Source organism: Belonocnema kinseyi, chromosome 2 (assembly GCF_010883055.1).
Source record: "Belonocnema kinseyi isolate 2016_QV_RU_SX_M_011 chromosome 2, B_treatae_v1, whole genome shotgun sequence".
Classification (NCBI taxonomy): Eukaryota; Metazoa; Arthropoda; class Insecta; order Hymenoptera; family Cynipidae; genus Belonocnema; species Belonocnema kinseyi.
Genome location: NC_046658.1, coordinates 92,747,311 through 92,773,944, shown reverse-complemented (window position 1 = coordinate 92,773,944; position 26,634 = coordinate 92,747,311). Strand labels below are relative to the sequence as shown.

Sequence of the window (26,634 nt, the reverse complement as noted above, 5' to 3'; positions counted from 1 at the left end):
AAGAATAATTTTATTAAAAAAAGTCAATTTTCAACTAAAGACATTAGTTTTCAAGAAAAGAGAAACGCATTTATAAAAAAATAATTAAATTGTCAACCGAAAAATGATGTTTTAACCAAAAAAGATTAATAGTTAAGCATAGTCATTAATTTTCAACCAAAATAGATAAATTTCCATCAAATACATGAATTTGGAATCAAAAGGTTCATTTTTAAATCAAAAGAGGCATATTTTTAAACAAAAACGAACAAGTTAAATTTTCATTTATTCAATTATTACAGCAAAAGAAACTTATGTTCATCAAGTCAGTTGATGTATCTTCAACAAATAACGTAAAATGTAAAAGTGATTTTTCAACCAAAGAAACTTCAAAACTTCAAAACTTCAAATTATAAAATTGTAATAAAAAACAGTAAATCTCTAAAAAAAAAGGAAGTCAATTTTTCTCCAAGAAAGTTGATTTTATAATTTGAAAATATGGTTGTTTTTATTTTCTCTATAAAAACCAAAAAAATTTAACCAATGTAAACAATAATGTTATATTTGTGAAATTAAGAACTCTGGAAGGAAAACTGATCGTACTTAAAATATTAAATATTTTCTCTTCAAACATACACGTTGACTCTATTTTACGATTAGAATATAAACTTTTATTAATAATTGGTTTTACAAAAGCTATTTTTCAAATACTAAATTTGAATTTTCGCACTACTCGTATCCGAACAGATCGCGTGCAGACATCTTGCCATATGACGTCACAACATAAAATCCCTAATACGTACCGATCTCTGGGTGGGACCCTAATATTAGGTTCACAACTTCACAGTATTCACACCCTAAAAAGAACAAACAACCTCAAATTGTAGAGGAGAGGAGCATAATTTATTAAATTAATTTGTCCTATTTACGTTTTTCATTTCCTCGTTATTGCTACTGCGGAAAAAAATTTGCGCGATAAGAAATTTTCCAAAGTTGATAAGAGGAACAAACTGTTATGAAGTGAATGAACGATAAAGAAATTAAGGAACTGGTCTGGAGAAAATGTAAACACATAGGCAATAAACAGTGCCTTCAAGAAGAAAAATATTGTTTAAAGTTGAAGTGTAGTGTTAAGAAAATCATTTTTTCCGAGGGAAAGACGTTGTTGAATGATTGAAAGAGAAGAATAAGGTTAGTTTGAACCGATGATGGATTCGACAAACGTTAATGCTGGTGGTCTTTCACATAGTAATGACGGTTTTTTGAGCATTCCACATGAATCTGATGCTCTGGGTACAAAAAGAAGAAGGTGCGTATTTTTTATTTATTTAACTACATTTTTAGACACTTATTTCGATGGGAGAAATTAAGCAAATTCAATTTGTGGATTAATCTGTCAAAAGATTGTTTAATAACAACTTTTTTTATGTTAGTATTTTTCTAACAAAATTTTAATATAGTAGGAAAATCTGTTATTTTCAATTGGAGGGTTTTTAGATTTTTAGCGTCTATAGTTTTCTCGGTATTCAGTATTTTCAAAATTGTATTCATTCCTTAAAACTTTTCTTCTTGCACATTCGTCTTTTTCTTTTCTTTTTTTTTAATAGAAAGTTTGCCCTTTTGGACTGAAAACTCATTGTTTGGTAATAAAGTCATATTTTTGTCTTGAAAATTCCCTTTTTTTGTTTGAAAGTTGTTTATTGAATACACTGTTTTATCTAATATTTGTTCCTTTTCTTTATAGAAAATTTATCTATTGGTAGAAAATTCATATTTTTTTATTGGAAGTTAATTCTCTTTAATTGAAGAGTTAATTATTTTTAATTGAACCGTCTACTATTAGATTTTAATCCAGAATTCATCTCTTGGTTGAAAATATTTATTTTGCTGTTGAAAATTACACTGCTTTATTGAATATTCGTTTTTTAATGCATAATTATCCTTTTTTTGATTGAAAATTCATCTCTTGTTAGAAAAGTTATTTTTTTGTTTGTTTTAAGTTAATCCTTTTTAATTCAAAACTCCACTGCTACATTTTTGGTTCAAAGTTCATCTCCTATGGTAAAAAATTTAATTAATTTGTTGAGCATTGAACTATTTTGTAAAAAAGGCATAATTTTTAATAGAAAATTCGTCCTTTCAGGTTGTAAATTTACCTTTTTGGATTTAAAATTGGTTAAAAGTAAATTCTTTTAATTGAAAGTTAATTCTATTTAATATAACAATTACTTTAATTTAAAGGTTAATTTTTCTCAATTTAAAAGTTTATTCTTTAAAAATTTTAAATATACTTCAAATTTGATCTTCAGAATTTATCTCTTTTGTTTAAAAAATTCTACTATTTGGTTAAAATTTTAATCGTTCGGATGAAAATTCAAATTTTGTTGTGGAAAATTTGTATTTTATTATTGAAAATTCATCTTTTTATAGAACAGTCATCTTTTTTTATTGACATTCATCGTTTGGGATTGAAAGAATATTATTTTTGATTAAAAAGTTAATTCTTTGAAATTGAAAAATGTACTATTATATTTTTGGTTTCAAATTAATTTTTTGGTTAAAAAGTTGTACCATCTGGTTGAAAATTTAATTATTTGATTACATTTTTTTTTTTTTTTTGAAAATTAAATTATTTTTCTTGCACATTTTTCCTTTTGGATAGAGAGTTCGTCCTTTTTTTCATCCGCGTTTGGGAGATAAGTGATCTTTTTTGTTTGAAAATGTATTTTTTTGTTGAAATTTAATTCTTTTGAATTAAAAAAATTCTACTATTTTTACTTTTCATTCCAAATGCATCTTTTTTGCTTAACAAATTCTATTTCGTTGAAAATTCAACAATTTTGTTCAAACTTATTTGTTTTTGTCGACAGAACTACTGTTCTATTGCATTTTTTTATGTTATTCAGGAAAATTTTTAATATTATATAAAAACATTTTTTATATTACGTATAAACAAAAGAAACAATTCTTTAAAACAAATATTCAGTAAAACAGTAATATTAATGTCTTATTGAATAATTGTTTTTTCTTAAATAAACTTTTTTTTTTGGTCCAGAATTCAACTGTTTTGTTGAGCATTCCTTTTTTTAGTTAAAAATTCATCTATTTTGTACAATTTCTTCTGTTTTTGTCGAAAGTTCAACTGTTTTATTTAAAATTCGTTTTTTAAAATAGGAAATTGATCCATTAGGATTAAGGACTCTTGGCTAAAAAATCTACTATGTTGTTGAAATTTTAATTATTTGTTTAAAAATTCAACTATTTTCCTAAAAAGTTATGTTTTTTGTTGGAAAGTTCAACAATTTTCTTACAAATTCGACATTTTGGATAGAAAGTTCGTCCATTTGGATTGAAAACTCCTCGCTTGGTAAAAAAGTAATCTTTTTTGGTTAAAAATTTACCTTTTTTGATAAAATTTCATTCTTTTTAATGAAAAAATTTCCTATTTTTGATTCATAGTTCACCTCTTTTAGTTAAAAAATCTATTATTTCGTTAAAAAATCTATTATTTTGTTGAAAATTCAACTAAATATTTGTTTAAAAAGTCATATTATTTGCAAAAAATGTGTTTTTGTCGAAAGTTAAACTGCTTTATTCAACATTCGTATTTTTTTATAGAAAATTCATACATTAAAGTTCATCCATCTAGGTTGAAAAATCATTTTTTGTTATAAAGGTGATTTTTTTTGTTCAGTGTTCATTCTTTTTAATTGAAAAGTTTGCTATTGCATTTTTTGTTCTGAATTAATCTCTTTTGGTTAAAAAACCGTACAACGTGGATGAAAATTTAATTTTTTTATTAAAAATTGAAGTCTTCTTCTTACAGATTCGTTTTTTGGCTAGAAAGTTCCTCCTTTTGGTTTGAAAACTCATCGTTTGGTAGACAAGTAATTATTTGGTTGAAAGTAAATTCTTTTGAATCAAAAAGTTATTGTATATTTAATTCAGAATTTACTTCTGTTGGTTAAAATTTGAAAATTCGTTGTTTGAATAAAAGATTCGGCTTTTGGTAGAAAAATCGTCTTTTGGTTAAAAGTCAATTCTTCTTAATTGAAAAATGTAATGTTATTTTTTTGGTTCAGAAAATTTAATCATTTGCTGAAAATTGAACTGTTGTACGGTCAAAAATAACATTTTTTTGGTTTTCGAAAATTCAACTGATTTTTCAAAAATTCGTCTATTTGGATTAAAATATGTTTTGCAAAAAAAAATAATCTTTTTTGGTTAAAAATGTATATTTCTTGATTGAAAATTCAATTGTCTTCCAAAGATTCGTCTTTTTGGCTTGACTATTTAACTATTTGATTGAAGATTCACCTTCGTAGGTAAAAATTCAACTTTTTGGTTGAGAATTCAGCTTTTCTACTGAAAACTCTTTTTTTTGCGATAAAAAATCTCTTTTTTGGTATTAAATTCATTTTTTAGGGGTTTTTGTTTTGTTTGAAAATGCAATATTATTTCAACTAAAAATCGTAGGATTTTTTTTCATTCTTTGTTGAAGAATATTTAATACATATTTTGTTTATTTCAATATGATATGCGGTTAATCCCGAACTGCGAAATGAAGTATACTGGAAAATTGCTCCGTTGAATTTTTATAAATAAATTAGGCATTTTTATAAACAAATAGAGATTGCTAAAAAAGGGACCTGATTTTTGTCTCTTTTTTGTGGATTAATATTCCTAACACATTTTAGAATATAATGTAAAATTTTCAAAGTGGAGAAATGAATAGTTATTGAATAATGAATTTTTAGCTGAAGCCTAATTTATTTATTAATATTCAATGGAAAAATTTTTCAGTATACTTAATTTTGAAGTGCGGGATCAACCGCATATTAGATAAAATGTTTGATTTTTTGTTGATGAACACTTTTTCAGTTATAAAAAAGTTAAGACGAACAAATCTTTTAAAGCGATAATTTTCAAAAATTTATTTCTCGGAAATTTGCATGTCATATTGAAATAAAAAAATATGTATTAAATATTTTTCAACAAAGAACGAAGAAAAAAAGTAACTTGAGCAAAAATAAAAACAATAAAAAATCGTTTGTTTTCGTACTCTGCAGTTCTTCGCGGACAATAAAAAGGAGAAAATTTGATGATGAGTTGGTAGAAACGACTTTTAATCTTCAGCCACCGACTCCGAATCCAAAATCGTCTTCAAGGTCGCGTACAGTATCAGTTTCTACTGGTCCTTTGGATATCGCACCTCCTCAAGCTTTGCCAAGTCCTATACCAGTTTCTACTCCATTACCTCAACCAGAACGTGTCAATCGGAGGCCGAGTAGACCGAGTGGCTCGTCTTCATCTAGTAGGAAAAATAAGAATAAAAAGAATCATTCACATTCGGCTAATGCTACCAAAGATTTGGGAAGATGGAAACCAACTGACGATTTGGCTTTAATTACTGGAGTGCAACAAACCAACGATTTGAGAATGGTAAAATACAATTTAATTTCAATACAAATATGGATTTACGGTTTTTTATTTGATGAAATTCAGGAACTTGGTTGAAAATTGTACTACTTTCAAGACGTCCGCTGGACCGGGAATTTATTTTTTTAACCGGAAATTTTAATAATTTTTAGAAGAAAAATCTGTCAAAGTTCAATTTCAACAGTTTTTATAATCATTTATTAAATATTTATAATTTTAATTAGGCTACCATTCAGTGGAGAATGCATAATTCTGGAATCTTTTACTTTCAGTATATTCCATTTTTATTTTTGAGCGTAAATTTTTAGTTTAAAGAATTTTACAATTCTGGATTGAAGACTTAAACATGGTGGCTACTAGGGCGGGAAACTGGGAGTTTTACGAGACCGGGAAATTACCTTTAATTAACTTTTTTTACCGCGAATTTTACAAATTTTTAGAAAAAAATATTCTTTTAACTTTGATTTAACCGATTTTAAAAAAGAATTAGTTGAATTGTAATCTTTTTCAATTATATCATTCAGTTTAGAATGCGTAATTCGAAAATCTTTTAGTTTAAAAGTTTTCCATTTTAGATTTTTAATTTTGAAGCATATATTTAAATTTAAAGAATTTGAAAATGCAGTTTTAAAGATTTAAACAATTAAAAATTAGAAGCGTTTAAAATTGAAGATTTTTTATAAAAAACATTTTTAGTGTATCAACTGTGAATAGATAGATTTTTGGCAGGTTTCGAAGAAAAAATTTACAAGATTTTTAAGAATTTTGACGGGCTTCAGAAGAATAAAAAATATTTTCTAGGAAAATTTGAAATGATTTTTTATTTGAATAAACTAATTTTAAGACAATAGTTAAAAAGATTCATAATATTTTCAAAAATGAATGTGGAAGATTTTTAAAAAAATTCTTTAATTTGGCAGAAATAAAAAAAAATTAATTTGAAAAAATGTAAAAAGGCTTGGAACTGGAATTTATTCAGAATAAAATTAATTTTGACTTGGAACCGGGAATTTTTTAATTTTAACAAATTCCAAATTTTTCCAAACAATTCTAAATCTGACTTAAAGCAGGGAATTTTCAAATTTAAATAAATTCCAAATATGAATTGGAACAGGGAATTTTACAAAAAAAAAATCGAATTAGTTGAAACGAAGAATTTTCGAAAAGTATTAAAATTCCGGATTTGAACAACGAATTTTTAACCAATTTGGAGTTGGAACTGGAATTTATCCAGAAGAATAATAATCCTGAATCGAAAATTAAAATTATGTATTAGAACAGGGGATTTTAGAAAAAATTATAATTCTTAATTGAAATGGAGAATTCTCGAAAAGGATTAAAATTCTTGATTTGAACAGGGAATTTTCAATTTTTATCAATTCTCAGCTGGAATTGGAATTTATCCAGGAGAATAACAATTGTCAATGGAAAATTGAATTATCCAAACAAAATTATTATTCTGTGTTGAAACGAGGTATTTTCGAAAAAAAATTTAGAAGCTTTGCAAGAATAGTGAAAGGCTTCAGAAGAATAAAAACCATTTTATTAGGATTCCTAGGAAAATTAAAAATATTTTTTTTTTATTTTGAAAAATTAATTTTAAGAGAATATCAAAAAAGGTTTTAAAAGATTCGTAAAGTTGTTAAAAAATAATCTGGAAGATTTGAAGGAAATTTTTTTTTAATTTGCAGGATTTTTTAAAAATTGTAGGAAAAATTTGATAAATATCTTTTAAAATATTTAAAAATATTCTCTTAAAACAATTTTTCAAAATTAAAAATCATTTTCAATTTCTCTAGGAATCGTAAGAAAATATTTTTTTTTTAAGCCTTTCACAATTCTTGAAAAGCTTCTAATTTTTTTTAAATCTGCAAAATATACATATCAAAATGTCTGTACGAATAGCCGAATTTTTGTTTGGACACACACTTCGTTTAAACTATTTGAAATAATTTTAAGTTTTTTAATTAATTTTGAATCTTTTAGAAACTTCTGAATATCTCTTAAAATTAAATAATTCGTGTTCAATTTTTCTTTATTGGTCAAAATTAAATTTGTAGGATTTTCTAAAAATGTTAGGAAACATTCAATTCATTTTAAAACATATTTAGAAGTTTAAACTGTTTAAAATAAAAATTATTTAACTTCTAATTTAAGAAGTGTTCTGTTTAAAAATATTAATTTTTTATGTTTCTAGCTTCAAATTTCTTGAAATAGTATAATCTTGAAAATTTTAAAGTTCATTTATTTTTTTTTTTTTTGATTTGAAGAAATGAAAATAATAACGTGGAGTTATATTTTCGGAACTATAGTTTCGAATCAAAAAGTGTTAGTAGCTTCCATTTTATATGTATAAATTATTGAGCATTTGAATACAAGATTTTCAAATTTAGAAACTTTGAAACTTCAATGTTAAAAGTGTTTGCGAATTGGAAAAAAATCGGGAATTTTTTTCTTTGATTAAAACGGCTACCCTGTACTTTTTTTAAATTTATCTTTTTGATTGAAGATTCATCTTTTTGATGGAAAATCTAAATATTTAGTTAAAAAATCAACTGTCTGGTTAAAATTCATGTATTTTGTTAAAAATTCGAGTTTTTTAATATAGAAAATTAATCTTTTCAGTAAAAAATGCATCCTTTTTGTTAAAAATTCATCTCTTGGGTCAAACTTGAACTATTTTAATAAATATTCGTATTTGACCATTTTTTCCATTATTGGTTAAAAATGTATATTTTCAATTGAAAATTGACCTTTTCTACTTGAATATTCAACTATTTTTATTGCAAGTTCATTTATTTTGTTGGGGATTCAACTGTTTTGTTTGAAAATTAATTTACATATATAATTAAAAATTAATCTTTTTGTTTAAAACTCTTATTTTCTGTTTGAAAGTTCAATTGTTTTGTAGAAAATATATTTTTCTTGGATAAAAATTTATATTTTCGTGTATGCCATCTATTTGGTAAAAATTCAATCATTTAGTTGAGAATTGAACCATTTATTTGAAAAATTAACTATTTGCTAGAAAATTAACTTTTTTGTTAAAAATTCATAGGATCGATTTAAAAATTCAACTGTTTTTTGGAATATTCATATTTTTGAGTTGGAAATTATATATTATTAATAATATAAATATATAACATAATAAAATAGTAATGTGATAAAATATAATAAAATTATAAATAATATTATTCAGTAGAAAATTCATCTATTTTTTTAAAAGGTATACTATTTATTTCACAAATTAAGTATACCTAATAGAAAATTATTTTTTTTAATTTTAAACTCCATAGAGTAGGGTGCAAAATTCCACTTTCGTGTGTGTAAAATTTATATTTGTTAGTAGAAAATTAATCTTCTTAACAATAAAATGAATAATAATAGTAATCATAAAATTTTTCTTTTGTCTCATTTTTATTGATAGAAAATTCCTTTTTTTTTTAATTAATTTTTTAAACTGAAAATCTAACCATTCCAATTACGGTTGAATACTGATCTTTTTTCGTTGGAAATTCATCTATTTTGTTAAAAATTCAATGATTTATTTCAAAAAATAACTACTTGATAGAAAATTAACTTTTTTATTTAAACTCCATAGAGTCGAATGCAAAATTCCACTTTTCTGTGTGTAAAATTCATGTATTTTATTTAAAATTCGTCTTTTTGGGTATAAAATTAATGTTGTAGAAATTGTTGATGTAAGTTGTTGGTTTTAGGTTCAGCAAATAGTTGATACCGATAATATTTCCACTTTCTATTTCCCCCTTTTACAAAATAGAAAATTTTAATCTATGTTATTTAACATAAAAAAAAATAGCATAATGATTCATCTAATTTTACATAAAGGAATTCAATATGTAGCAGAAACTAACAACTCAAAATATGAAATATTAACATTTTTTTTACTACAGCGAAAATTAATCAAAAAAATACAAATCAATAAGTTTATGTCAATACAAATAAAAACTATATAAATAAGTGCTTCATTCTAATTTTGAAAAAGAAAGTTGGAATATTAAAAAAAAATACTGGTTTTTTCAAATTTTGTCACAATACAATATTTGAAGAATAACGTGCACTTTGAAGAATACCTAAAAATTATTGCCAACTACAACAATTTTTATAATTTACCAATGGAATTTCATTTTGTGTAAATTAAATTTAAAAAATTTTGTTTTCAAAGACAAAACCTTTAATTATATAAATAAAAAATAAATAAATATAGAAATTCAGTACATTTTAATTAAAGACATACAAACATAATACAACAAAAGTCCAATCATTATTATGTAACTACAATCTTTCTTTGGCATATTTAGTTTTCACTACATTTTGATTGTTGAAATGATTCTACTTTTAAAATTGAACCAGTTTCGGATACATAAAACTTTTTGAAAGCAAAATTTACATAAGAGAAATTAAGGAAAAAATTATTTGAACTAATAATTTTTAAATGAAATGTTTCTTGACATTATTCTTATTACTGCGTAAATGTATTTAAGTATAAAATTTATTTAAATTATATTTGCCTATTATACAACAATCTACAGCTGTACAATGTTTCTTACAATTTATAATAATATTTTTCGTACAAACAGATTATTTGAAAAATAACAAAAAAAGGAATAAAATAATAAAAAAATTTAATTTAATTACATATACATCACTGAAAAATAATTTGTAAATCAATCAATTGTACTTCGTAAAAGTAAAACAATGTTTTAAGATTAATACAAGAGTTATCAATAGTTCTAAATAAAATTGAACAAAATTTAAACTTAAAACTAATAAAAAAATTTATTTTTATTAGTTCACAACTAAGATATTAATAAAAAAATAATGCTTCCAATTGTAAAAATGCGTACCTACAAGATATTGTGTACTTTTCACAGATTTAATAAAACTTACTGACGAGGGCCACCATTGTGTGCCGAAACCTTTAAACATCAACAATTTCTACAACATTTATCTTTGAGGGTTAATATAATCCCCACAGCGATTATAAAATTAATCATATTTTTTGAAAATAAGATAAATAATAATAGTAATAATAAAAATAATAAAATTTCTTTTTTTTTCTCATTTTTACTGATAGAAAATTCGTTTCTTTTTCGTTGAAAATTAATTTTCTTAACTGAAAATGGAACTGTACCATTTTAGGTTGAAAACTCAACTATTTGGTTGAAAGTTCAACTAGTTTAATAGAAAATTCAACAATTTTCTGATGCGTGGAAAATATATTTGGTTTGTGAAAAATGCATGTATTTAGTTAAAAATTCGTCTTTTTGGGTATAAAATTAATCTTTTTGTTTAGAAATTCATTTTTGGTTACAAATTCGTCTTTTTGAAAAGAACTTTAATCGTATGTTTTGAAAAATCATAATTTTGGTTGAGAATTCAACTATTTTTGTTAAACGTTCATCTTTTTTAATTGAATTTAACCAGCTGAAAATTCGTTTGTTTTTCGAAAATTAATTTCTCGAAGCTGAAATTGTAACTACTATATTTTTGGTTAAAAACTAATATTTTTATATGAAAATTCATCTATTTGGTTGAAAAATCATCTATCTTGATTAAAAATTGGTACATGAAATCAGAAAAATTCAATCTTTCATTGAGAAATCCTTTTTTTTTTTAACTGAACTATTTAAAAATGTAATTAATTTGTTGAAAATTCACCTTTTTTTAAAGTCTTCTTTGTTGTTGAAAATTCTACTCTCTGTAGAAAAATTTATTAGAAATGTGAAAAAATGCAGAATAAACGTTAAATCCGTATAGCCAACAGTTTTTTTCACTTTCGGGGGGGGGGGGGGGGGGGGGTATCCCAAAATTGGTGACGTAGTTTATGGATGATCCTAAACGGTCTCTTTTTTTCAGGTTCACAGAGGAACAAAGTTTTCGTGTCGTTTCACTCTCCAAGAAATACAACAAAGATGGTACGCTTTATTGTACGATAGTGCAGTTTCTCGAATTGCAGTTCAGGCGATGCGAAATTTGCATCCTGAATTAATTGCAAGTGTCCAAGCAAGAACCTTGTACAGTAAAAGTGAAGAGGATCTTCTCGGTACCATCAAATCTGTAAGTTCAACTCTATTAATGTTAGCTTTCAGTGAATGATGATAAGATTTTATAAGGCAACGTGCTTAAATTACGTAACAGCTCAGGTTTGGGGGGGGGGGGGTCAAGACATGTTTTTACGATTTTTTGCGTTAGGGGGAAGGAGTTCCTTCAGTCATTTATACAATTTTTGCAAATTCGCAAAAAGAAAATTGTACTGAAGATTATCTTTTTAGTTATAAATTTTATTATTTGGTTGAAAATTTAACAATTTTCTTAAAACGACATCCTTTTTGGTTGAAAGTTCAACTATTTTGTTAAAAAATTTATCTCTTTGGATTAAAAATTCAGCTCTTCGTAGAACATTAACCATTTTGTTTAAAATTAATATTTTGTCGCTGATAAGTCAACTGAAATGTTTTTTTTATGGAAATTGTTTTTTTTTTTCTGAAATTATGTCTTTGTTTTAAAATTTAATATTTTGTAGTATAAATATTACATCTTTTTTGGAGAACATCCTAGAAAGTTTACTTTTTGTTTAAAATTCCTATTTTTGTGTTAAAAAGTAAATTGAAATCTTTTTCGATGAAAATTGAACTCTTTTTTTTTTTGTTGAAAATTTGTCTTTTTGATTTAAGAATTGACCTGTTTGAGTAGAATTTTCATTTTTTTTTTTTTTTTGTTAAAAAGTCACCCTTTTTTATTCGCAATGCATATTTTTGGGTTGAAAATTGAACTATTTTCGAAGAACAATGTTATTTTATTTAAAAATAATTCCTACTTTTGTTGAAATTTGTCTTTAAAATTAAAAAATTCGTCTATTTTGGTAGGAATTGCATTTTTTTAGACGAAAATGCAACTATTTAGTAGAAAATTACAAAATTTTGTTAAAAAGTAATACTTTTTTGTTCGAAATTTATCTTTTTGGGTTGAAAATTGAACTATTCTCGTAGGAAAATGTACTTTTTTGTTTAAAATTCATATTTTGGTGTTAAAAAATAAACTGAAATGTTTGTAAAATAAAAATTAAACTTATTTGTTGAAATTTGCCTTTTAAATTAAAAAATTAATCTAATTTAGTAGAAATTGCATATTTTTTCGACAAAAATGCAACTGTTTGGTTGAAAATTCAACAATTTTGTTAAAGTCATTCTTTTTTGTTAAAAATTGATCTTTTTGGTTTCAAAATTGAACTATTTTTGTAAAAAATGTACTTTTTGTATAAAATATATTTTTTGGTGTTGAAAATGTATGTATCTTAGTATAAATTTAATCTTTTTTCTATAAAAATTCAAATATTTGGTTGAAAATTCAACAATTATGTTAAAATAGTCATACTTTTTTGTTGAAAATTCGTCCTGTTGGATTGAAAATTGATCTATTTTCATAGAAAATGGACTTTTTGTTTGAATTTAATATTTTAGTGTTGAAAAGTGAACTGAAATTGAATTTGCCTGAAAATTCAACTAATTTCCTCGAAAATTTACTTGTTTCAAATTCATATTTTGGTGTTGAAATGTCAACTGAAATCTTTTTTAGATGAGAATACAAATTTTTTTTTTAATTTGCCTTTTTGATTGAAAAATTTATCTATTACAATAGAAATTGCATAATTCATGGAAAAATATGCGAAAATGAATCTCGTTTGCTTGAGGATTTAACTATTTTGTTAGAAACTTTGGTTCTTTTATTTAGTTAAGAAATCAGTTTTTTGTCGCTGAAAATTTATTTTTTATTTTTAAAAATTCCATTTTCTATACAGAAAAATTGTCATTTGGCTTGAAGCCTCAACAATTTGGATGAAATTTTTTTTCTTTTATGACCGAAAAGTCTTTATTTGTTGAAAATTCGTTCTTTTTGCTTTAAAATTTGACACTTTTGCTAAGAATTAATTTTTCCAGTTTGAAAATGAAACTATTTTGCTCAGGATTTGATTATTTTTTTGAAAATTAAAGTATTTTGTTAAAAAGTCATTTTTTGGTTTAAAATAAATAAATTTGAAAATGTTAAATTTGTATCTGAAATATTGTTTTATTCCGTTTATCAAAGATCCTATCTTCAAAATATTAAAAGAATAAAATGCTGACATTTGAATTTTAATGGTACTTTTTTGTTAAAGTATTTTGTTTTTAATTAAAAATTCATCTGTTTTAAGACAAATGGTATATTTCTTGGATAAAAATGCAATTGTTTGGTTAGAAATTTAATAGTCTTGTTCAAAAGTCATACTTTCTGGTTCAAAATTCGACTATATAGTAGAAAATTAACTTATTGTTTACTATGCTTATTTTAGTGTTGGAAATTCATTCTTTTTGGTTAGAAATTCGTGTTCTTCGATTAAAAATTCAAGTTTTTGCGTAGAAACCTATTTCCTATTTCCCTTTTTTTATTTTAAAACATGATCTAAAATCTTTGCTGGATGAAAGTTTAACTTTTCCAAATTTGTCGTTTTTTATTAAAAATGCATGTGTTTTAGTACAAATTTCATCTTTCTTGGATAAAAAGCAACTATTTGACAGAGAATTCAACTATTTTGTTAAAAATGTATCCTTCTTGGTTAAAAAAAATCGTCTTTTTGAATTGAAAATTCAATTTTTTCGTAGAAACTTCTTTTTTTCGTTAAAAAATGCATATTTTAATCTTGAAAAGTCAAATGGAATTTTTTTTCCGATACAAATTCAACTTTTTTTAAACATTTTCTTTTTTAATAAAAGTTTATCTGTTGTAAGAGAAATTTAATCTTTTTTTGCATAAAAATGCAACTATTTGGTAGAGAATTCAACAATTTTGTTAAAAATTCGCCCTTTTTTATTACAAATTCGTGTTTTTGAAAGAAAAAATTCCATTTTTTTCGTAGAAACTTATTTCCCGTTTAAAAATTCATATTTTGATCGTGAAAAGTCAACTGAAATTTTTTTTAACCGGAATTTTGACTACTTTTTCAAAATTCAAAATTTGAAGATTTATCTTTTTAGTGGAAAATTCATCTGTTTGGTTGAAAGATGAACTATTTTGATAGAAAATAACCTTTTTAATTAATAATTTAACTACTTGGGTAAAAGTTAAACTTCATTGTTAAAATCTTATTTTTTTTTGTTTGAAGACTTATGTCTTTGGTTGAAAATGTAACTGTTTAGTCGAAAAGCTTTTTTTTTGCTGAAAATTAATTTTTTACCTGAAAATTTAGCTTTTACATTTTTCAAGATGTATCATTTTTAGTTGAAAATTCTCCTTTTTAGTATAAAAATAATTTCCTTGGTTTGAAATTTTATGTTTGTGGAGTGAAAAATCTTTATTTTTTATAAATTTGTCTTTTTGGGTTTAAAATTCCTTTTTTTTTTTATAAATTACATATTTTTTTATTGAAATATAAACTATGACACTATTTTGTTTGGAATTTATTCTTTTACTTAAAAAATTCAACTATTATGTTCGAAATTGAATTATTTTGTTAAATATTAAAGTATTTTGTAAAAGTTATCTTTTATAGTAGAAAAAAACATTTTTTTGTTTAAAATAAATTTTGAAAATTTCAAATTTGTATCTGAAATATTCTTTTATTCCGTTTTTAAAGGATTCAATTTTAAAAATATTACAAGATTAAAATGCTGTTATTTGAATAATTATGTTCAAGGATAATGAAATACTAGTCAAATTAATTTTTTTTGTCAAGAAAATTTTTTAAAAAAAGAAACCCATTCAAACTCAAGAAAAAATTAGCACAAAATATTTAAACAAATATTTCTTTAAAACGCAAACTTTTTTAAACCATTTCTGTCTCCGACAGTATAGAGAAGTCAGTGGACTTGGAAATAAAAAAGCCTAAGTCGAGGTAGGTAAAAAATTAGAAGGAATAGCCGATCCTTTTCCCTCATCACAAATTTGACATATATTTATTAAAGTATTTTCCCACAGATAAAAAAAACGGTGGGAAATTATTGAAAATTTGCAAACTGAAACAATTTAGATTCACTGGCATCAAAAATTATTAATAAATGAGGCAAGATTTAACTATAAAAAAAGTCGAAAAGATATAATCCGTTAGGTAATTCAAGTACGGCCCCTAAAATAAAATGAATGAAATTTATAATCTTTGCAGTCATCACAGAGTGTCACCTATTCACTTTTTGTCAACTATTTTCAACATTGTCACCTTTTGTCACCTATTTTAGGAATTTGTCACCTTTTTCTCCTATTTTGGGATTTCTCATCTTTTTTCACCTTTTTTCAGTTGAAAAAGTACAATTTTATTCAAAATTACAACTTGCACACCAAACACAGTTTTTATTACACTTTCCTAATCGTCGAATCTTGAACCCAATGATCGAATTTTCAAATAAAAAAGATTAAACTTCAACCAGGAAGAGTTGCAGTTACAAACATAATCCTAAATTTTTAATTTGAAAAGATGAATATTTTAAAAGCCAGATTAATTTTGAAGCAAGGAAGAAGAATTTTCAACTAAAAAATATGACTTTTCTAACAAATGAAGATTTTTACACCAAAAGGATTGATTTTCTATCCAAAAATACAAGTGTTTGATAAATCAGTTGAAATATGATAACAAAGGTTACTTTTTAAGAAAATAGTTGAATTTATATTAATTATAAAATAAAAATATAATTTTATTTCAAATAAAAAGAATTAGCTTTCAATAAAAAAGGATCAATTTTTAACCAAAGAAGATGATTCTTAAACAAAACAGTCGAATTTTTAACCAATAGATAAATTTTTAGCCAAAAGGTGATATTTACTTTTATCAAATAGTTGAATTTTCCACCCAAAAAGACGATTTTTAAAGTAAAAGAGAATTTTCAATCCAAAAAGTATCAATATTCGACAAAAAATAGACCTTTTAACAAAATAGTTGAATTCAGATTAATTCTGAAAAAGAAATATAATACTTTTTTTATTTTTGATAAAAAGAACTAACTTTCAATCGAAATAGATTTTTTGAACCAAGAGGTTAATTTTAAACAAAAAAAGGTGACTTTTTAAGAACCTAGTTCAATGTTCAATAAACTAAATAAACTTTCAAACAATTTGTAGAATGTTGAACTAATCACAAAAAATATAATAGTATACTTCTTAACAAAAATTATTAAATTTCTAATATAAAAAGGTGAATTTTCAAAAACTAAAAAAAAAGATTTTTCTACCAAAACATAAATTTTTAACAAAAAAATATGAATTTTCTACAAAAGTATACACTTTTGACCAAAAACTATGATTTTTTCAAAAAAATCGTTGAATTTTCACAAAAAGTATGTTTTTTTAAGTAAAAGAGATTATTTATCAAACAACAATACAATAATAGACTTTTCAAATAAAAAAAAATTAATTTTCAATCAAAAAAGATGAATCTTCAACCAAAAAATATGAATTTTCAATTTAAAAAAAAAATGAATTTTCTGACAAAAAATATAATTTTTCGTCCAACACCGATTATTTTTTAACAAGACTTTAATTTTTAATAAAATAGTTAAATCATTAACTAAATAGTAGAATTTTGAACCAAACAAAATTATTCATTAAAAATTCCACTCCATGCTTCAAAGTTGAACGAAATGTTTTAAATTTCATTTTTTTTTTGAAAATTCATAATTTTAGTTGAAATTTATTTTTTTTTTGGTTAAAAAATTTAATTAAAAATTTTCTTTGTTGCAAACACGTTTTTTAAAACTGCAAATTCAAATGTTTTATTAACAAAGTTAACTGATTAATTGTAAATTAACTTTTTTGTTGTTATTTCATATTCTTATTTTCAAAATTAAATTTTTTGATAGAGAATTAGGCCTGTTGGTTTTGTAGAAAATTCGTTTTTGTTTATATTGAAGATTCATTATCAATGAAAATGTGTGTACTCCATTTTTGGTTAAAAATTCAACATTTTCGTTAAAAAATGATGTTTTTTGTTGAAAATTCGTCTTTTTTTGTATGTAGAAAATCAACTTTTGTTGGGTCATAATCTAGTCATGTTGAAAATATATACTGTTTGGTCAAATCTAACTGTTTTTTATTTGTTATTAAATTTTTGTAGTGGAAATATCAACTATAAAATTTTTCGATAAACATTAATCTTTTTTGTTGAAAATTGAACAATTTGCTGAACATTATTTTTCATTCTTGACTAAAAATTTTTTCTTGGTAGAAAATTCACTTTTTGGTAGAAATTTCATCTCTTTTTGGTTAAAAATACAACTTCTTAGTTGAAGATTTATCTATTTTGGTTGAGGATTAAATTATTTTGTTGCAAATGAAAAAATTAGGTATAAAATTCAACTTTTTTGTAGAAAAGTCGTTTTTATCGTTGTTGTTTTTAATTGAAAATTAATTTTTCTCAGTAGAAATTCATATGCTTAATTTTTTGGTTAAAAATTGAATTAGAGGGTTTTGTGAAAAAATAGTTTTTACTTTTTTTTTAATTGAAAATTATTTCTCAGTGGAAATGCAAATACTCCATTTTCAGGGTGCCCGTTTTAATGGAAGAAAAAAACTTCTGGGCATCTCTCGGTTTACAACAAATTACAACTTGTTTGTCTTATTTAAACTTTGTTTATCACCTATTTGTCACCTATTTCAGAAAAAATGTCACCTATTCACCGTTTTTGACGACAATAGGTACTGTGATGGCCGTCTTTTGATAAATTGTAATAATTGTTTGTCCAGACTTCACAGCCGACATTAGAAATATTTCAAGAGCTTCTGGAATCGAACGCCCAGACTTTTTACCCGGCTAGAACAGCAAAAGCTCTTCTGGCACATTGGCAGTTGATGAAGCAGTATCACCTCTTGCCAGATCAAACCGTCCATAATTTACCGCGTGGAGAACACGTCCTAAGTTTTTCGGACGCAGAGGATATGATCAACGACAGTGAATTGACGGATCAAAAGGACGAGATGATTGACAACGAGATGGCTATGGCCGATAGGAAAAACAAAAAGGAGATCAGAGTTCTCGAAAATGAACTCGGCAGATGGCAAGTCCTCGTTGATAATGTGACGGGGGTTAATCCGCCGGACTTTGACAATCAAACGCTCGCTATTCTCAGAGGACGTTTAGTCAGATACCTCATGAGATCTCGCGAGGTAAATTTAATTTAATTTCTTTAATTTCTTTAATTTCTTTAAATTAGTCAAGGAGTTGAATACTCGCTTTTTGAGTGTACACCAGGTTTCAAGATTTCAAAAGGTTTTTAAATATTTCAGAAGATTTCAATAATCTCACAAATATTTATAAAGATTTTAAAGATTCCAGAAAATTCCCCAATTATTTCAAGAAATTTTATGATATTCCAAAGTATTTCAAAGATTTCGTTAGATCCTCGCGATGGTTTAAAAGATTTCAAGGATTTCAGAATCTATTTCAAAGATTTCAATGATTTAACAAAGTTTTGATAAAGATTTCAAATTTCGCAACGATTTTCTCAGTTATATCAATGCATTCGAAAAATTTTGTTCAAACACTTTACCAAAATTTGTTTAAAGATTTCAAATGATTTTTGCAAATATTTCACAAAATGCGATAAAGATTTCATAGGTTACAAATTTTCAATTTTACAAAGATTTCAAAGTGTTAATAAACCTTTAAAAAGATGTTTTGAAACTTTTCGCAGATATTTTAATAATTTCATAAAGAATTCAAAAGATTTTTTCAAAAATCTAAATGATTTCTCAAATATTTCACACAGTTCTTATAAGGATTTAATAAATTTCCAAGCCTTAATAAAGTTTTTAAACGATTTTTTCAAGGATTTCGCCAATGTTTTAGAAATATTTTGTTAAGATTAAAAAGATCTCACAAAGTTTTCAAAATATTTCGAAGAATTCAGAAGATTTCGCAATGATTCAAAAATATTTTAAGGATTTCAAAGATTTCAAAATGTTTTCGCAATGATTTAATAATGTTTTAAGGATTTCAAAAATATTTCAAAAATTTTAATCATTTCAAAATATTTCAGAAGATTTCAATAATCTGACAAAAATGTATGAAGATTTCAAATATTCCAAACCATTTCCTAATTATTTCAAGAGATTTTAAGAAATTCAGAAATATTTCATTAAGATTTCAGATTTCGTTTAGATTTTCCTAGTTCTATCAATGCTTTCGAAAAATTTGTACCAAGACTTCAAAACAATTGTTTCAAATATTCAAAAGATTTGGTCAGAGATTTAAATTATTTTTGAAAAGATTTCACAAAGTTCATATAAAGATTTCATAGGTTATAATTTTTCGATTTTAAAAATATTTCAATGTGTGAATGAACCCTTAAAAAGATTTTTTAAAACGCGTCACAAATCTTTGAATAATTTCCTAAAGATTTCGTAAAGATTTAAAAAGATTTTTACACCAATTTAAATGATTTCACAAAGATTTGAATGATTTCACTAATGTTTTATAAATATTTCATTAAGATTAAAAACATTTCACAAAGATTTCAAAGATTTCAGAGAGTTACGCAATTGGTTTAAAGATTTAAAAATATTTCAGAAGTTTTGAGAAAATGTCGCAATGATTTCAAAATATTTTAAGGATTTCAACAAAATTTCCAAAATTTAAATTATTTCCAAATATTCCAGAAGATTTTAAAGATTTGACAATGATTTCAAACATGTAATAAAATTCATTTTTTTTTAAGATTTCAATTTGTTGAGATTTCACAAAAAATTCGAAAGATTTTTTTCAAATGTGTCAAAGATTTCACCAAAGTTTCAGATGTTTTTTTTTTACATGTCACAAAGATTTTAAGGATTTAACAAATATTCTACAAAGATTTCAAGAAGATTTCAAAATATTTTAGATATTTCAAACATTTCAGATGATTTCGCAATGATTTCGAAGATTTTAGGATTATTAAAATATTTAATAGATTTCACAAACATCTGAAAAAATTTGTTCAAAGATTTAAATGATTTCACAAAGGTTTCCAAAGTTTTTAGAAAGTCTTGCAATTATTTCAAAGATTTAAGAAATATTTATATGATTTCATAGATTTCACAGAGATTTTAAAGGATTTCACAAATATTTCAAATATATCACAAAGTTTTTAAATATTTCAGAAGTGTAAGCAGTGATTTCAAATTATTATTATTAGTTTTTAATGTCACGGAAATTGAAATGATGTCATAAAGAATCCATATATTTAGAAGATTTCACAATGATTTCTTAGATTTCACAAAAAGTTGGAAAGATGGAAAAAAATTTAGAAATATTGTTAAAATTTCGAAGATATCTTAAAGGTTTCAAAAGTGTTTTTCAAATATTTCACAAAGATCTCATGCAGACCTCACCGATTTGAAGGATTGTAGAAATATTTAAAAGATTTGAAAAGATTTTTTGATTTAATGGTTTGATAAAGATTTCGCAGCGATTTAAAATATTTAAAGGATTTCAGAATTATTTCAAAGACTTCAAAACATTTTTTTAGAGAATGTTGCAAATATTTCGCAATGGTTTCAAATATTTAAATTATTTCAGAAATATTGATAAGCTTTAAATGATTTAATAGACTTCACTAATATTTTTAAAGATTTCACAAAAGTTTTTAATATTTCATAAGATTTCTTAATGATTTCAAAGTATTTTTCAAAGATGTCACAAAATTTAAATGATTTCATAAAGATTCGGAAGATTTTACAAACATTTGGAAAGATTTAAAGGATTTCAGAAATATTTCAAAAGATTTTTTTAGAGGCTGTCACAAATGCAATGATTTCAAACGATTTTGAAGATTTCGCCAACATATGAAAAGATTTAAAGGATTTCAAAAAGATTTCAATAATTTAACAAAGTTTTCATAAAGATTTCAGGTTTCGCAAAGATTTCTCCAGTTTTATCAAAGCTTTCGAAAGATTTTTTCAGACTTCACAAATATTTCTTAATAAAGCTTTCAAACGTTTTTTTCCAAAGATTGCACAAAGATTTGAATGATTTCACAAATGTTTTATAAATATTTTATTAAGATGAAAAATACTTCAAAGATTTCAGAGGATTTCGCAGTTGGTTCAAAGATTTAAAAATAGTTCACAATATTTCGCAATGGTTTAAAAATATTCCAGAAAATTTTAAAGATTTGACAATGATTTCAAACATATAAAGAAATTCAGAATTTTTTAAAAAGATTTCAGAGTTCACCAACGTCCTCAAATATTTTTTTGAAACATCTCACAAAGATGGCAATGATTTCACAAATATTTTAAAAAGATTTCATGAAGATTTCAAAATATTCAAGAGATTTCAGAGATTTTAAGTATTTTTTAAATATTTAAAAGATTTCACAAATATTTGAAAAAAAATTTCAAAGATTTGAATGATTTCACAAAGATTTCAAGAATTTTAAAAATATTTTTAAGATTTCACAAGCACATAAAAAATGTTTTCAAAGATTTAAATGATTTTACAAACATTTCAAAGATTAAAAGAGTTTCAGAAATATTTCAAAGATTGCAAAAGATATTTTTAAAGAATGTCACAAATATTTAAAAGATTGAAATTATTTCAAAATATTTCAGAAGAATTTAAAAATTTGACAATGATTTCAAACAAGTAAATAAATACAGAATTTTTTAAAAAGGTTTCAAAGTATTCAAAGTTCACCAAGGTTTTAAAATATTTTTTTGAAGCATATCACAAATATTTTACAAAGATTTCATTAAGATTTCAAAATATTTAAGAGATTTCAAATATTTTAAATATTTTTGAAATATTTAATAGATTTCGCAAAAAAATGAAGAAAAAAATTTAAGCTTTCAAAAATATTTTTAAGATTTCACGAACACGTAAAAAATGTTTTCAAAGATTTAAATGATTTTGCAAACATTTCAAAGATTAAAAGAGTTTCAGAAATATTTCGAAGATTTCAAAAGATTTTTTTTAAGGATGTCACAAATATTTCGCAATGATTTACAAAACGATTTTAAGTATTTCAAAAATATTTTCAAGATTCCACAACATTTCATAAGATTGCTGAAAGTTTTGCAATGATTTCAAAGATTACAGAAATATTTATGATTTCATAGATTTCACAAATTATAGGTTTCAAAAAAATTTCACAAAAGTTTGATATATTTCTGAAGATTTTGCAGTGATTTTTTTAGGATATCGCCAGAATTTAAATTATTTCATAAAGATTTAGAAGATTTCACAATGATTTCTAAGATTTCACAAACATTTGAAAAGATTGAAAGAATTTCAGAAATATATTTGAAAATTTCAAAGTTTTCTCAAAGGTTTCAAAACTGTTTTTCAAACATGGCACACAGATTTTCATAATGAATCATCGATTTTAAGGTTTTTAAAAATATTAAAAATATTTTTTCATTTAATGGTTTCACAAAGATTTGAAAGATTTAAAGGATTTCAGAAATATTCCAAACATTGCAAAAGATTTTTGTAGGAGATATCACAAATATTTCGCAATAATTTTTATAAGGTTTCAAGGTTTTGAGAAACATTTGAATATTTTCAAAATATTGTAAAAAATTTTTCAACGATTTAAAAGATTTCACAAATATTTCAAAAGATTTCACCAAAGTTTTCAATATTTGAGAAGATTTTGCAATGATTTCAAAGTATTTTTTAAATATGTCACAAATTGTAAATGATTTCATAGATACGAAAGATTTCACAAAGATTTGAAGAGTTCAAGGATTTCAGAAATATTTCGAAAATTTCAAAAGATTTTTTTAGAGGATATTACAAATATTTCTTAATGATTTCAAAAGATTTTTAAGGTTTTCAGAAAAATTTGAAAGATTTCACGAAAATTTCAAAAGATTCTAAAGGTTTTGCAATGGTTTCAAAGATTTCAGAAATATTTATTAGATTTCAATGAAGATTTTTAAAGATTTTAGATTTTACAAAGTTTTAAAAATATTTTACAAAGATTTCAGAAGATTTCGCAATGATTTAAAAAGATGTTAGAAGTATATCAAAGAGTTCTCAAACATTTAAAAATATTTTTCAAAGATTTCAAGACTTTCAGAAATATTTTTAAGAGTGATCAACTCCTCGAAAATTCATACAAAATACAAAATTCCCGGTCATTTTCCGGTTTGCAAATATTTTTCACAGTTAATGAAATTAAAGCATTCGATCTCTAAAGCTAAAAATTGTTTCATTTAAAGTAATAAAAACTGAGCTGCAAATTATTTTAAGCGGTTTTAAGCGATTTTAAGCTAGAAATATTTAAAGTTGAACGATTAAATTTTTTTTTATAAACTGAACATTTCTTACATTAAAATTTAAATTATTTTTATTTCAAATAGTTTAAAAATCCTTTGAAAGCTACAAAATTTGATTTGAAAACCTTAAAACATCTGCATATTGCTTTGCATTTATTCAAATTTTAAATTATTTTTGAATTTTTTTCAGAACTTCTGAACTTATTTTAAAATGATTCGAATTCTTCCTAAATTTGTTTTTCATCCCTTAAAATTAAATTAATTTTCCTTAAAATCTTCCAGATTCATTTTTAACAAATTTGGAAATTATTTTAAATCTTTTCAATTATTATCTTAAAATTAATTTTTCTAAATAAAAAGTTATTTTCAATTTTCCTAGGAATCTGTAAGAAAAGATTTTTTATTCTTTCGAAGCAAATTTGGTACGAATAGCCGGATTTTGTCGGTATACGTAGGCATTTCATTTAAATTATGTGAAATGATTTCAAATTTTTAATTTATTTTCAATATTTTCAGACCTTCTAAATATCTCTTCAACTTACTCAAATTTATTCTAGAAATTCTGTCAAGTTTTAAATATTTGATTTATAATTACTGATGTTACATGAATAATCAAATATTTCGAAATATTAAGCAATTGTTATTTTTCGTTTTTAAAAAATTCGAAAATGTAAATTTCTAAATTGTGGACTAAAAGAATATTTTAAATATGATAAAAGTCTTTAATTATGAACATATTATTTTGAAGTTATTTTAAAATTAAAAATAGTTTATAAAGCTTCTATCAGAACTTTACATATGTTTAACTACGAAGATTTTCCAATTGAAATAGTTTAATTTTTAACTGTAAAATCTGAAAATTTTTAAATTTTCAATTGATTTTCAAAGATTTCATGGATTTTAAAGATTGAAAGAAAACGTGTACTTCAGAGTTCAAATATTTCACAATAGTTTCACAAAGCTTTTGAAACTTTCGAAAGATTTAAAGGATTTATAAGATTTGGAAAAGGGTTTAACATGCCAGATTAAAAAAAAATTAAAGCATTTAGAAGATTTCAAAATTTTTCAAAACATTTTTGAAAATTTGAAAATATTTCACTAAGATTTCAAATAATTCAATGATTTCAATGAAAAAAGACGATTTCGCAAACTAAGATTTAAGAAAATATTCAAAAGTATTTCAAAAGATTTTACAAAAATTCGAAAGGTTTGACAAAAATTTTCCAAACATTTCAAACATTTCATAAGGATTGTGCAAGGATTTTTAGGCAGTTATCTTGTCAAAATCAAAATATTATAACTGATGTCATTTAAAATAAAAAACATTATTTTTTTATGAAAAATGTTAAAATTCACAACAAAAAAACATTTAATTTGACTCTGTTTGTTGCAATTTAATTTTTTCTGACTGTCAATTCTTCCTAATTTTTAAAAACTGATTGCACTTGAATAAAAATGATGGTTTATTTTTTTCGGGAAAGCATTCTCTACAACTCTACTGTTTCTGATTTTAAAAATAACCAAATAATCTTAAAATATAATTATTTATTTATTTAAAAAAATGTTTTCTTTTAAAAAAAATTTTTCTAACGATTTCGGCTATAGAAAATTTTTCTATAAAAATTGGAAACAGAGTTTTAAAGAATGTTTTCCCGGAAAAAAGCCTTCATTTATTAAACTGCAATAATTTCTTTTAAATGGGTAAGAAGCGACTGTCAGATAAAATTCAATTGCAAAAAAAAATGTTTAAAACTAATTTTTTGTTGCGAATTTCAACATTTTTCATAAAAAATAATTTTTTTAAGCGATATCGTATATAATATTTCGATTCTTAAGATCAAAGAAAAACTATTTTTTTCAGATATCTGACTTTCGGCACGACAGCTACCTTAAAGATTTATAAAAGACGTTTACACCAGATTTCAAAGATTTCACTAAAATTTCATAAAGATTTCAAAACATTTAAAAGATTTTAAACGATTTGAAATATTTCAATAATTTTAAACGAATACGAAAGATTTCACGAATATTTTAAAGATTTTAAACTATTTTAAAAGATTTCAACCAATTTGAGAAGATTTCAAAAGTTTTCGATGATTTTAAACGAACAAAAGTTTTCATCGAAATTTCACAAATATTTAAAGTACTTTAAGATATTTCAATGAATTCACAAAGGTTTCACAGAAATTTAGGGATTTCAAAGACGATTTATGTTTGCAAAAAATTAAGCATTTATCTTTAGTCTTTCATTACAAATTGTTGTCCAATAAAAGATTAAATGGCTTTTTTTATAGTTTAGAAGAAACGGTTTTTTCATTATTTGACGTAAAAAAAAGGACGAACTGGAAAAGCTTGAATTCTTGACCTTGAATAACCTGGAGAATATCTTGAATTTCGTTTCTATGAATCCCTGGAAACCCTGAAAAAAATAAATTCACTATAATTTCTCGGTTTTTCTGTCCAGCGACGACCCTGTGACTATTTTTATTTGTAGATTACAGTGGGAAGATCTACGAAAGATCATAATGTCGATGTTGATCTAACCTTGGAGGGTCCAGCCTGGAAAATTTCTCGCCGACAAGGAACGATTCGCTTGAGGAATAACGGCGACTTTTTTATTTCCTCGGAAGGCAAAAGGCCCATTTTTGTCGACAGCCGACCCATTCTCGCAGGCAACAAAATGAAGCTGAATCACAATAGTGTTGTCGAGGTAAGTGTTCGAAAGAGTTAAAGTTTATGTGCTTCGAGAATTTAATGAAAATTTATGAGCATTTTAAATTCGAATTTAAAAAATCATATTTTATATCTTCATTATTAATAATTACATTATTTAAATTTCGCCTGAAAATGTATTGTTATAAATGGGAAATGACGCTAAATTTAAATGGCAAAATAAGTCAAAGTAAGGGAAAACATATTATTCGCATGAAACAGTGCCTCGTTCAGGGTTGCTACAATATCCCAATTACTAAA

The 26,634-nt window shown here is 24.0% G+C and overlaps 1 protein-coding gene across 1 annotated transcript in view; it reads left to right on the top strand.

Moving 5' to 3' along the window:
• The first annotated feature begins 802 nt into the window (after window positions 1-802).
• LOC117167992 (microspherule protein 1) overlaps window positions 803-26,634 on the top strand; it is a 29,980-nt gene continuing 4,148 nt past the window's right edge. The window contains exons 1-5 of the mRNA XM_033353295.1: window positions 803-1,288; window positions 5,049-5,421; window positions 11,299-11,499; window positions 18,148-18,567; window positions 26,156-26,371. Coding sequence (XP_033209186.1) covers window positions 1,185-1,288; window positions 5,049-5,421; window positions 11,299-11,499; window positions 18,148-18,567; window positions 26,156-26,371 — 1,314 coding nt within the window. The 5' untranslated portion in view covers window positions 803-1,184. The remainder of the gene's footprint in view (window positions 1,289-5,048; window positions 5,422-11,298; window positions 11,500-18,147; window positions 18,568-26,155; window positions 26,372-26,634) is intronic.